The sequence below is a fragment of the Salvia splendens genome, chromosome 2 (genome assembly GCF_004379255.2).
Source record: "Salvia splendens isolate huo1 chromosome 2, SspV2, whole genome shotgun sequence".
In the NCBI taxonomy this organism is placed as follows: domain Eukaryota; kingdom Viridiplantae; phylum Streptophyta; class Magnoliopsida; order Lamiales; family Lamiaceae; genus Salvia; species Salvia splendens.
In genome coordinates, this window is record NC_056033.1 from 37,197,259 (window position 1) to 37,211,182 (window position 13,924).

The 13,924-nt window shown below is 37.7% G+C and overlaps 1 protein-coding gene across 1 annotated transcript; it reads right to left on the reverse strand.

The window, feature by feature from the left end:
• Positions 1-12,399: 12,399 nt before the first annotated feature.
• On the reverse strand, positions 12,400-13,915 carry LOC121792572 (mavicyanin-like). Its single transcript, XM_042190567.1, has 2 exons — positions 13,604-13,915; positions 12,400-13,094 (listed from the first exon to the last, which is right to left on the reverse strand). Exons 1-2 carry the CDS (start codon positions 13,791-13,793, stop codon positions 12,673-12,675), a joined length of 612 nt encoding a protein of 203 aa, XP_042046501.1. The 5' UTR covers positions 13,794-13,915; the 3' UTR covers positions 12,400-12,672.
• Positions 13,916-13,924: the final 9 nt, after the last annotated feature.

The window sequence follows — 13,924 nt, forward strand, 5'->3', positions numbered from 1 at the left end:
GAATGAATAGTAATTACGGGACGGTTAAGGGACGGAGCGTTGCAGGTTCCGTCCCTTAGTTAAGGGATGGAGGAATAAAGTACAGTGGTGCCTCAAATAGTGGTCAAATAGTACTTAAGGGACGGTATAGAGACAGCGTAGTGGATGGCCTAAGTGTCTAAGGCAGTGTCATATTTTTGGTGTTAGTGTCGCCAAATAAATGCGGTCTTATGAGTAGATACGAGAGAGAGAAATGGAATGCATATATTTTATTTTATTCCCTCGTAAGATTACTAAATTGAGTCATTTCATCTTTAAAAAACATTACGTTAAATTACTTTATTTTATTCTCTATTCAACTTTACCCTCTCTCTTGTGAGTAAAAATTCCATGGTCCTTCCACATCATGGTGGCATGATGATTTGGTGTGCCTCCCCAATAACTCTTTGACAATTGGAAATGAAAAGGGTCCACATGCCACATCACTTGGACATAAACTTGGCAACCTTATATCTAAATTGGAGACATCCATTTAATCATTTTATGGAAAGTGTAATAAATTAAATATAGAAATTATATCATATAAACTATAAATTGACGTTAATATACTAGTACAATTTATATATGCATATTGATATCATAATAAAAGTAATTGTTTTAGTATTTATATATATAAGAAAAGATCATATTATTATGGATAAGATCTTTTTTAATTGTTTTAGTATTTATATATATATAAGAAAAAATTCACATAAATAAAAATTATGACTGTAAGTTATATTTTGTTACCATAATTTTCATTATATTTATTAGCATGTAAAAACCAGGAATTTTTAACACAAAAAAATATAAATGAAATATAAATATAATTTGAAAATATTATTATTTTATAAAAGTGATGTCTTGTAGTATATTAGTACTATTATAATTTTCATTAGATTTATTAGCATGTAAAAAAATCAATAACTTTTAACAGAAGAAAAGAAAAATTAAAAAATGAAATATTAATATAATATGAAAATATTATTATTTTATGAAAGAGATGCCTTGTATATTAGTACTATTATATTATGAGATTAATATACATATATAAATTGTACTAGTATATTAATGTCAACTCATTTTTCATATAAGTATAATTTCTATATTAAATATTATTCAACTTTCCATAAAATGATTAAATGGATGTATCCAAATTTACCTATATAAGTTTCCTAATTTATGTTAAAGTGATGTGGCATGAGGACCCTTTTTATTCCAATTGTCAAAGAGTTATTGGTGAGGCATACCAAATCATTATGCCACCATGGTGTGGAAGGATCATGGAATTTTTACTCCTCTCTTGTCTCCTATATACTCCCTCATAAGACCGTGTTTATTTTGGTGACACTACATTATTTAATTGTAGAGAGATCGGGAGAATGATAGTTAAAGTAGAGGTAGTGGATCCTGGATAGTGGGACTTATATTATTTAATTGATATAACTTTCCAAAAATGGAATGCATATATTTTTGTGGAACGGACGAAAATAGAAAGTGCACATATTTTTATAGGACAAAGAGAGTATTATTTTATTTTCATTTAATTTATCTAATAACAATTTCTTAATCAGCATATTAGTAAAAATAACTCAACATAGTAAGACCGGAGGGAGGAAGTATCTTACAGCACCACATATAATAATATCCTCTTTCTTATCTAACATTTATTAAAATTTGTGTGGCACAACATTATGCACGTATTTGTAAACAAGGGAAATGCTATTTTAATGACGATAAATGATTGTGAAAACAAAATATTCGGAAAATAGCATCTATTATGAGATATGAGGTCACCGATATAAGTGGTGATTGGCATCACTTTTGAAGAGTGCTTTCATAATTTTCACTATTCAAAAAGTTGAAGATAAAATTATAGTAGTATACAGGAAAATGATTTACTGATAATTGAAATATTTATGAAAATGAGAATCACAGATAAACAAGCATATATAATATAGTAATTGAGGAAATATATGTGAGATGAATGAATAAGAGAAAAATGAATAAATAAAAAAAATTCACTTTTAATGAAATTCAAATTAACCTAGGAATTGAAAGAGATGCATCTATTTTAAATACATAAACCCGAATTACATATTCGTAAATCATAAACACCAATTATGCATACTGTAAATAAAAATAAACGAATAAATATAAAATTTTACTGATTGAAACCTAATATAATTAAGTGCTACATTCACGCAAAAAGAAAATTCATTCACCAAACATCTTCATAGTTTAAAAATTAAAAATACTAATTCTCATTTCACACGAATATTTACTATAATTGCAGAATATTTGTAGCGATTGCTTTATAGTATAGTTTAATGTCCCTACCAAAGATCTTATATGCAGTAGGGATGTCAATGCAGCCCGTAACCCGTGGGCTGATCCGAATAGCCCGTCAAATTTATAGGGTTAGGGTTGAAAATTTCTAGCCCGATAAAATTACAACCCGATTAGCCCGCACCTGATTAACCCGCAACCCATTAGGGTCAGACCCGAAAACCCGATGGGCTGGCCCGAAAACCCGATAAAATTTCTATTGTTCTATTTGTTTGACTCCTAATTGGACAATTTCATTGATTATTTTTATAATATAGATAACTAAAAAAAATAACATTATATTTTATATTAAATATATAAATTATATATTAAATTTTTATTAATATAATAATAAATAAATAAATTAGAAACTTCTAATTCATTAATAAATATTTAAATTTATAAAACATGTTTTAAAACATGCTTTAAAATATTTAAATTTATGTTTTATTTTACACAAATCTCAAATATTAGTATTTGATTATGTTTGTGTTTGAGTTTAAGTATAAATCTCAAATTTATCATAATTAAATATTTATATTTTATAAATATAACTAATTTTCATCATTATTTATTGGATTGATCGCATGTTAATTTTATAGGTAGCAACCCGATTAACCCGCTGGGCTAGCCCGAAACCCGAGCGTTTAGGGTTAGGGTTGAACTTTTATAACCCGAAAAAATCTCAACCCGATTAGCCGCACCCGATTGACCCGCAACTCGAGTAGGATTGGCCCGAAACCCGATGAGCCGGCCCGATTAACATCCCTAGATAGCACTAAGTGTCTACATCTACTGATATTGCCTAACTTTAATGGATTTAGAAGATCATTAGATATGATTTTGGAAATATCATATGTCTAACTATGAGAAAATGCCATCAGGAAAAGAATGTCATGAGTTATACTTAGAGTACGATATCCGTCTATTAAGAATATGCACTATTTTCTCTTTAGTCCGTCCCATAAGAATATACTATTTCTAAATTTGGAAATTTTTTTCTATCTAATGAGGTGATACTCTGATACGAACCTATATTATTATTATTTACTTTAGTTATTATTATTATTATTTAGTTTAGATATTATAGGGATTTAGCATATCTCTTTCTATATCTTTGTTTTCTTGTTCATTAAGTCAGTAGCATTATAAATAGGATAGACTGTTATCTTTTTAATCATTCAATGAAATACAATATTATTTTGGCCAAGTCCACTTGTGATTCTTTGAATCTCTAATTCCTTACGCTACCTGCTGCCCGACGGAAGGTCTCCGCGCACAGCCGGAACGTATATCTGATCTGTAGCCGTTGCCCGACGGGTTGGAACCCGCGCACAGCCGCCCAGATCTTTATCTCCGCTGACCCTCACGGGCGCCGGATTATCTTTATCTCGTTATTGTCCGTTTTATCGGATCGTTAGGGATCTAGGTCCTTAACAACTGGTGCTTTCATCCAGAGCTCAGCATCCTCCGTCTGCGTTCATCCATATCCCCAAATAAATCACCACCATTTCTACCACAACCACGATTCAGTCCGTCGACATGTCATACGACTACGCCAGCTATTGCCATCGTAAATACAATTTCCCTCAACTCGTGCAGCCGTTTCACCCTTGCCACACCCGACAGCCCACTTGCTGGGACCCACCATGGACCCGTCGGACCACTGCATATCAACATTCTTCATCCTACGAGCTAGATATGTACTCGCCATCACCGCCCAAGCGCCGACCTACCTGTTGGGACCCACCGGCGCAACAGCAGGACCGCGGCTACCCGACCGTTGACCGGCCCCGACGCTCGGAGACGTGCTGGGACCGACCTCGCCCTCGGGAGGAGGTGAGAGCGCGAGTCCAGCCCGCCTCCCACCAGCCCCGCTACTCCACCGAAAAGCCAATGCGAGACCTGTACAGTCAGACCGCACGTGTGACCAGTCAAACTCCGGAGCAGCCACGCCTGCCTCTAATACGGGTCTCCCAGGCGGAGAAGTCAGAACGGTCCAGGTTGGGTCTCTGCTGGCACTGTCCCGAGAAATGGGTGATGAGACATGTGTGTAAACAACGCATTCTCTGTTATGCGGATGATGGGGATGAGTTTGAGGAGAACATTCAAGATGAGAATTTAGCCGAAGAGAAAACTGATAATACTCCCACGATAGTATTCGATGATGATGTTCCCAATGGCATTACCGACGCTCATCTTGATGTTCCAAACAACGAGTCCCCTGGAGAGTTCCTCAAGAACAAAGGGATTGTCAAGAACGACAATGAGCCACCGCAAGTGCTCGTTGGGGTATCTGATGAGAAGATTGGTGAAAGGGAGGAGACATTGCTAGAAGATAAAGAGGAGGAAGGTTCTATTGGTGAAGTGGAGAAGATAATCGCCTCACTCAATGTTGTTCAAGTGTCATCCCAAAATGTTATTGGAAATTGTTGGGGCAAGAAAGGAGATGGTGCTTACACCGATTTGCCCGTAATTGCTTGTGTCAATGTGGATTTGAATGTCGGTGATGTTCCAAGTATGAATCATCGATCAACATCGCTCGACAAAGATGCAAGGTTGATCCCTCCGAGTAAGGACATGCCATGCTTGGGCATTCTGGGAAACGTGGACAAGCTTTTCGATTTGGCAAGGAATTTTTCCGACAAAGTTGGGTCTCCTTTGTTGATTTTTTATGGAAGTGAAGACTCATCTGTTCGGTGCGTGTTTGATCCAGGAGGAGTTGCCTCGCCGAAGCTTTTGCTTTCATCTCTCCTTTTTGCTTCGTGGTTCCCACCTTGAGGACAAGGTGAATTTTAACCGTGGGGGAGTTGATACGAACCTATATTATTATTATTTACTTTAGTTATTATTATTATTATTTAGTTTAGATATTATAGGGATTTAGCATATCTCTTTCTATATCTTTGTTTTCTTGTTCATTAAGTCAGTAGCATTATAAATAGGATAGACTGTTATCTTTTTAATCATTCAATGAAATACAATATTATTTTGGCCAAGTCCACTTGTGATTCTTTGAATCTCTAATTCCTTACGCTACCTGCTGCCCGACGGAAGGTCTCCGCGCACAGCCGGAACGTATATCTGATCTGTAGCCGTTGCCCGACGGGTTGGAACCCGCGCACAGCCGCCCAGATCTTTATCTCCGCTGACCCTCACGGGCGCCGGATTATCTTTATCTCGTTATTGTCCGTTTTATCGGATCGTTAGGGATCTAGGTCCTTAACATACTCATTCTCCACTATTAATACATTAATTATTTTTTTACTTCTATCTTATTTTATCAATTATGCATTAAACTTCATGTCCAACCAAAAGTGCATATTCTTGTAGGACGGAAGAAGTATATAATTTCCTTTGAGGATGAAGGGAGTGCTATATTTAGAACATCATTATGATCAACGGGGTAGGATGCACGTCGTGGCTTGACGCGATGGCAGAGGGATGTGTTGCTAGTGATAGGCATGACGAGCATCGCTCTACCAAGGGAAAGGACGTGAGTAAGCCCTCCACACGTCTTTCCCTACTTGGTCAATAGGAAGGATTGAGTCGTAGAGTGAACTTCATTTTTTAGCTAAGCTTAAATTTACTACTCCCTCCATCCCTTAAATTTTGTCACATATTACCATTTCTGTTCGTCCTACAAAATTTGTCATATTTCATTTTTTACAATTTTTGGCAGTGGACCCCATATTCACATTTTTTTTAAAAACTAACACTTCCTCCGTCCCCGAAGAATATGCACTTTGTGTTCGGCACGAGTTTTAATATAAAATTGATGAAGTAAGAGAGAGGTGGAGAGAAAAAGTAATTAAAGTATTGTTAGTGGAGAATGTGTCTCACCTTATTAGAGAGAAAACACTTTCCAAAATTAGAAAATGCATATTCTTGTGGTACAGTTTAAAAATGAAAGAGTGCGTATTCTTATTGGACGGAGAGAGTATATAAAAGTAGGATCAACTATCCACTAACTTTTTCAACTGAATTTCTATTACATTTATTAAAATTCGTGTCTAGTCAAAGTGTTACAAAATTTAAGGGACAGATGGAGTATATATTATTTTTTTATTTTATTTCACTTTTATTTATGAGTGGTTCAGCATAAACTTTAAGAAAGGTAATGAATGATAAGTTGAAAAGTTAATGATAAGTGCATGTACTTTATAGTGGAATGTAGGGTTCGTCCACTAGTGTGGAACATAATAGAATAATATTTCATACTACATGTGATTATAAATAGAAATTCATTCCATATGCGACCGTGCCACCGTGGTATATTTAAAATTTGATTGGCATATTTTAAATGGTAATGGCTTTACGGGGTGGGGTGGGGTGTATTTTCAAGAAACTCAAATAAAGACAAAGGCATAAAATTCAGGCAGAACACCAAACCAAACTTGTTGGGGACTAATTGTAATATGCTCAGATTGGTAGTGTACAAACCCGGCAGACCGCTGGCTTCATGATGTTAGGAGTTTTGTGATGATAACAACGAGTGAGGGTGCATCGGAACCGAGCGTGGAGTGTGCGACACATGATCAAGAAGTTTGAGTTCAAAACTCTGTTATGCAACGGCTATTAAAGCTATTACACATTCATGGCAGTTTCAACTGCATGATACAATCCCTATAAATATTGCTGCAATCCAAGGAGTTCATTTGAGAAGAAACGAGAGAGAGAAATCAGCTGAGAGATCATAACAACAATCAATAGCTAGAGTGAGAGATACACACTATCTTTGTGAGTAATTAGCTTGTATAGTCTTCGATGTGATGTGAGTTCATATGCGAAGAGAGAGTAGCTTGTTCTTGAGTGTGTGATCTTGTTGTATGATTGTAGTTCTTGATCGTGATTGAAGTAAATCGATCCGTGATTCTCCCGTGGACGTAGGCTTACGCCGAACCACGTATATCCTCGTGTTCTTGTTGTTCCATTTCGTTTTTGCTCCGGTCTAATTTCCAACAAGTGGCGCCGTCTGTGGGAAAGAGGAGAATCGTTGGAAAAAGTCGGAGCTCAGTTCGAGAAGGGATGCGCAGCGGTCTTGGAGAAGCCCAATCCCGAGAGCAAAGGGAAGGCACCTGTTCTGGATGAGAAGGCACATCGCGGTGGAGGTGGAGGCGGAGGTTTCCGTGGACCTCGCCGCGAAGCACCGATGGATGATGATGATGTGCCGGTTCCCAGTAAGGCAGCAGGCTCTCTTCACCAAGTGGATTCAATGATGAAGAAGCTTGAAAAAGGGGATTGAAACTTGATCAAGCTTCGGAAGGAGAAGGACTTGTTGCTGGTTAAGGTTCGGAAACTGGAGGAAGAGGAAATCAGTTTCAGGGGTGAATCTGAGGTCAGAGAAGATGGTATTGCGGACTCTGAAACAAGAAGATAGAAGCAAATTGGCGGATCAAACTATCATTCTTGCTTCTACAAATTATCATTCTTGGTTCCACAAACTATCATTCTTGGAGGCTGAGAAGGAGCTTGCTTCGAGAATACTTGTATCGAGAAATCCGAGTGGTGATGATGCCGTTTTAGGCGATCCCCCCCCTTTTTTATCTGCGTGAAAGCGCCGACAGATTGATATGGAAATGGAGTTTCCAGTCATGAAGAGTTTCTGACGGAGGAGCAGAGGAGATGCTGAAAATAGCATCGCAGAATACTAAGGAGGGGAGGGGGTTCATCAAGATTCGTAACAATTGACGCTGCACTGCTGTCTGCAACTCAGGAGCTTCAGAAGTTGAAGCAAGAACTGTCAATGACATCTGCTGCAAAGAACCAGGCACAGAGCCATGCTGACGATGCAACAAAAGTAGCTGAGATTCATGCGGAGAAGGTCGAGGTTTCGTGACGAAAACCATAGGAAATTACACGACTGGTGGAAAAGCTCTGTGTAACCAGGAGATGTTTGAGGGATGCGAAGAAGCATGAGAGCAGTGTCGACGACGCGTGCTCGTTAGCGGTCTAGGCATCGATCCTAAGCGATGAAAGTGGTAATAATCTTGACAGAAATTCGGTTATCACTTATGAGAGATGTGTGATATCTCCAGGGATCAGCAACTCCAATTCTGAACAGGGAAGATTCAGATTAGGTGGAGGTTTTATCGTCCGGTGGAGGCGATCGTCCGGTGGAGGCGTTGTGGCTGATCAAGGAAGTGATGGAGGAGGATCTGGGGATGATTCTAGGGGTCAGGATGCTGACAAGAATAGTCAAGATTGGCGCTACTCGGACATGAGATCGACAAAGTTCAAGATGATCGAAAGAAGTGTTGTATCATCTCAAAAGGTGGAGGATTGTTAGGAGTTTTGTGATGATAACAACGAGTGAGGGTGCATCGGAACCGAGCGTGGAGTGTGCGACACATGATCAAGAAGTTTGAGTTCAAAACTCTGTTATGCAACGGCTATTAAAGCTATTACACATTCATGGCAGTTTCAACTGCATGATACAATCCCTATAAATATTGCTGCAATCCAAGGAGTTCATTTGAGAAGAAACGAGAGAGAGAAATCAGCTGAGAGATCATAACAACAATCAATAGCTAGAGTGAGAGATACACACTATCTTTGTGAGGAATTAGCTTGTATAGTCTTCGGTGTGATGTGAGTTCATATGCGAAGAGAGAGTAGCTTGTTCTTGAGTATGTGATCTTGTTGTATGATTGTAGTTCTTGATCGTGATTGAAGTAAATCGATCTGTGATTCTCCCGTGGACGTAGGCTTACGCCGAACCACGTATATCCTCGTGTTCTTGTTGTTCCATTTCGTTTTTGCTCCGGTCTAATTTCCAACACATGAAGCTCGTGGTTCCAACTCCAAATTTTGTAATCTATATTCTTCATCCCTTTTAAGCCTTTTTTATCAACAAAATTCAAGAGAATGATCAAATTATTAATTAACAGAAATACGGTCCAAAGTGTACTAAATTATAGTACAACATTTAATCAAATAAAGTCTATGTGCACCAGAAAGTGCGATTGACATATTGACCAAGATTCTTCCTGCTAATTTGCTTTTAAGTTTAAGATTTCTTTTTTTTTTTTATTTGGATATTTAGTGGACATGATCATCATCATCTTCTCAATTTATTTCTCATTTCAATTGTTTCCTTTTGACAATGTTCTTGTTTGCTAGAATCCTAATAATATAGTCTCGAGTTCGAATCCTCCGTGACGCAGCCTTTAAATTTATAATAGAAAAAAACAAATCCTTACAATATGAGGCCGGGAATAATGTAATTTCAGTTGATTTCGAATTTTTTAGCATTTAATAAGTTCATGTACTTTCCTGTTAAATACTTTATTCAACCCTGCAATCATTTGCGCTAAGGGCATCCACAATAAGAATAGCCCAGTCATAGCCCAGCCACAAACTCCTCCTGCCACATCATCGGGACAAGCAAATAGCTCAACAATAGCCTAACAATAGCCTAGCCACATCACTCAAAATTATATAAAACAAATAATTGATAATCACACAAAATACAGAATTAAATTTACGACACAGATACGGGAAAATTCAATAATATTAGTTAAATTAAAAAAAGTACATTAAAAAAACACACTTCATTAAAATTAAAATAACATTACAACATCCTCATTAATGAGTTTGTCCCACATCGAAAGTGGAACATAAAACATTCAAGGATGTATCTATAAAAGAGAAACAACCAACAATGAGTTTGTCTCACATCGAAAGTGGAAGATAAAACATTCACGGATGTCTCTATAAAAGAGAAACAACCAAGAATGAGTTTCATAAAAAAAAACATTAAATAAAAAAAATTAAAATTTCCGCTCGCCGATCGGAAGCCTGCAATAGCGGCCAGCCGATCGGCGAGCGCTCGGGAATCGGCGTGCGCTCGCCGAAATTCTCGCCGATTTGGCGCTCGCCGGTTGCAATAGTTCGGCGAGCGGACCGGCGAGCGCCAAAAATCGGCGAGCCGGTGCGCTCGCCGCTATTGTGGATGCTCTAATAAATGTAGTAGTAAACCAATCAAACTACAACGTGGTGGGTAGATAAGACTAATGGAGCTGCTCTCAGCACATATCGCACATGCCATATCCCATTGATTCGTAATTTCAATTATGCTTATGGTTGATAAAGTTCTGATCTATTGATTATCTAACTTTAATCAACGAAAAATAAAAAAAATACGTTGTAAAATAGATAGAAACTTGAACATGTGAGAAAGTTTGTCGTGATTGAGATATTTAGAGCAATCTCTTGTAAATATATGATGTAAAACGAGATAAATAAACGAAAAAAATTGTTAAATTAATCATGAAGGAATGATTAAATTCTGATTAACCTCACAAGTTTCAAAATTTGAAAAATAAATCACAAATTTTAAAATCCTGCAATTATCATGACATCCCATAGATTTTTAACAAAAACTTAAGAGCATCCACAATGGCGGATGTCCCGACGGATGTCGGATCGGCATGCCGGACGTCCGCCATTAGGCAGCATGCATACGGATACGGACGTCCGCTGTGGACACCGGAGTTCCGCGGCTTTCCGGGACGTCTGTCGGGACGTCCGCCATTGCGTTGACACGACGGGCATCCCGGCGGACGTCCTGATTTTTTTTATTGTTTTTTGTGGATGTCCGCCATTGTGTAGTGGGATGTCCTTATGACGTGGCAGTGCAGTGAGATGTCCTTATAACGTGGCATGAGGTGTTTTTGGAAAGTCCGTCGGGATGTCCGCCGAGACATCCGTTCCATTGTGGATGCCCTAATGATTTAGCAACCGAATTCATCGTACGTGGATATTTTAGTGACATGGCGTATCATAGATTTTGGTGGCGATAAAACAGCGCCATCCTGCTTATGGTGTCTTATATGACCACGTTTAAGATCCCATTTAATCACACTTATCATTTAGTGATTTTTACTATTTTAATTTTATTTATCTTTAAATATTTAATGAGTTATTTTTTTATAATTAATTAATTTTTTGGATGAAACTTCACAGATTTGATTGGTCGTTTCTCCTTGTGTTAAATAGTACTATAATTCAATAAATGGTGTGGCTAATTTCGTTATATGCTTTAATTATTAATTTAATTTTGGGATGGAACCTTGCGTGGTCTTCTCTCCATGTATTAATATAAGCAACAAATGGTGTGGCTAAATTAGTTAATAGGTTTTCATGATATAGTGACGTGGATACCAAATATCATACTACTATTAAAAAAATGACTTCTAGATATTTAAGTCCATACGTGAACTGAAATATAGTCTTTAACCCAATGATAAGAAAGGTACATAAATTTTTCACACAGTGTGTAATTCTTATCATCGTACAATTAAAAGCCGATAAACTTTCGAGCGTCTAATTATTATATACGACAACATTCATGTTCCCCTAAAGTTATATCATGATTCGTTAAGATATTATAGGTCGTGATGATTCACTTATGAGTTATGAGTCATATTAAAATGATAACTAGTTTAATTAATTAATTAATAATAATAATAATAATAATAATAATAATTACATATGTTTCGTACCTCCATTTTCTTAGATGGAGTTGACCGGCACGGTGGCTCCGCTCTTTTTGTTTACACCGGTGAATTTCCCAGCTTTGTGCAGACCGCTCGCTGCCAACAGCTCCGAAGCCACTCCCGATATACCCAGCTCCAGCGCCGAGAGGCCGTTTCATCAACTGCACCCCCCCTTCTTCTCTCAGTATATGTCTTTCTTCTAACATTCTCTTCTCTTCTCTTCTTCAAGGTTCAAGGGCACTCAACTTGTCTTCCTTGGTCAATTCATGATATTATGAATCAAAGCATAACAATTGTTATTAACTGGATAATTACAAGATTCTCTTTCACAAAGCCCCTCCTCCCACAAGATATAAATCATATCATATCATAACATGGTTCCTCTCTCCTCTGAAAGTCTTGATCCATGAAAATTCATAAGCTAAGCTAAGATACTTCAAACTAGACATACATTCACCTATTAAAAGGAAAGTAATAAAAGTAATGTCAAAATTCATATAATAAAAATAAATACCAGAGGAGGGGATTGGGGTTTGCTTTTTCTGTTTTCAACTTGTATAAGAACATTATTTTATTCACGTCTAGCTACATCATTCTCCATCAATGAGGCACCAAACACAAATTTTCAAATAGTTACAATGTTTTAGATCTCAAGGAAAAGAAAATAAAAAAGCAATGGGAAAAATATAGGAAAACACAAAATAAGTTGATGGTATTCCTCTCTTATGCTGTGTGTATTCAAAAAACAAAAACAAGATTCATTAAGAGACCCTAAAATAAGAAAATAATCTTGAATCTCTATACCATCAGCATCCCAGCAAGGAGATCAAACCAAGAAGCAGAGAAACAGAGAAGCTAGCACCAGTATGATGGCATGATTGGAGGAAGGAGGAGTGCTCGCAATCGCAGCAGGTGGAGACTGCCCCTCGTCGTTCGCTGGGCCGGGTGGCGGAACATAGGCCGGAGGAGGAGGTTGGTTGAGGCTTGGTGGGAGCCCCAGCCCGTGTTCCACCTTGATCTCGAAGGCCATCCCTTGTTGGCATTGCTCCCCATCATTAGCATCCGAGAAGTAGTATTGAGTCCCCTCGATGGTCAGTGCCACGCTTATGGTCATGGCGCTTCCAAACTCGTTTCTGCCACCATCATACTGAAACGTATCGCTGTCTAAAGCATCATCGATGATGCAGCTACTGTACGTCGTCCTGTTGTAGGTTTGGATCACAGTTTGGTTTGTGTTTGTGTTGAAAACTGCAGAAGAAAACAGATAATCAGGCAAAAGGAATAAACCTCAAATCTTGAAGCATGTATATGACCACTTAAGTTTTCCTACTTGCATATCTCATTATAAGCTGCTATTTTCAAACAAGCAGTTCAATTTGTTGCCTCTCAAATTGAATGGATTTCCTTTGCCCTATTGTTTAAGGTAGATCTACTAGAAAATTAAGGGGGAAATACCATTGGCTTATGCAATGCATATATATACTCCATAAATCATCGATATACACATTCTGGCAATCAAAGTAATCCAATTCAGCATAAAATCTGTACTATATGCAATCAATAATTAACAAGAAAATAAAATCCAAAAATCATCCACAACTGAATCGTCTTAAGCAATTCAAAATCTCGAAACTACAATCTACCTAACAAGATCAAAATTCCAGAAAGTAACGAAACCAAGCATAAAAAAAAATCAAATCCTAGATTAACTATGAATTCAGCTGAAACTTCAAACTTAATCAGCATTGAGCACTTACTGAGATAGTCTCCGAGATTGAATGTCGCATTAGCAGCCCAAGCACTGTAGTCAGCGGAAGTCTTATTGGTGGTGGAGTCGAAGAACCAGCCGGCGTCGCCGCCTACCGTATGGTTGGTGTAAGCGTCCGCCGCCGCAGCTGCGATGACTAGCAGAGCTGCCACAATCAGCCGGAGTTTGGTCGCTGCCATCAGTGAGGGCTGTTCGGATGAATGCTGATTGCTTTCCAAATCTCGAAAACCAGAGATTTAATTGTGTGTATTTTTTTGAAAAATGTTAAAGTCAAGAGACGTGTGCGAACTCGCTGACAGGTAATATGGCT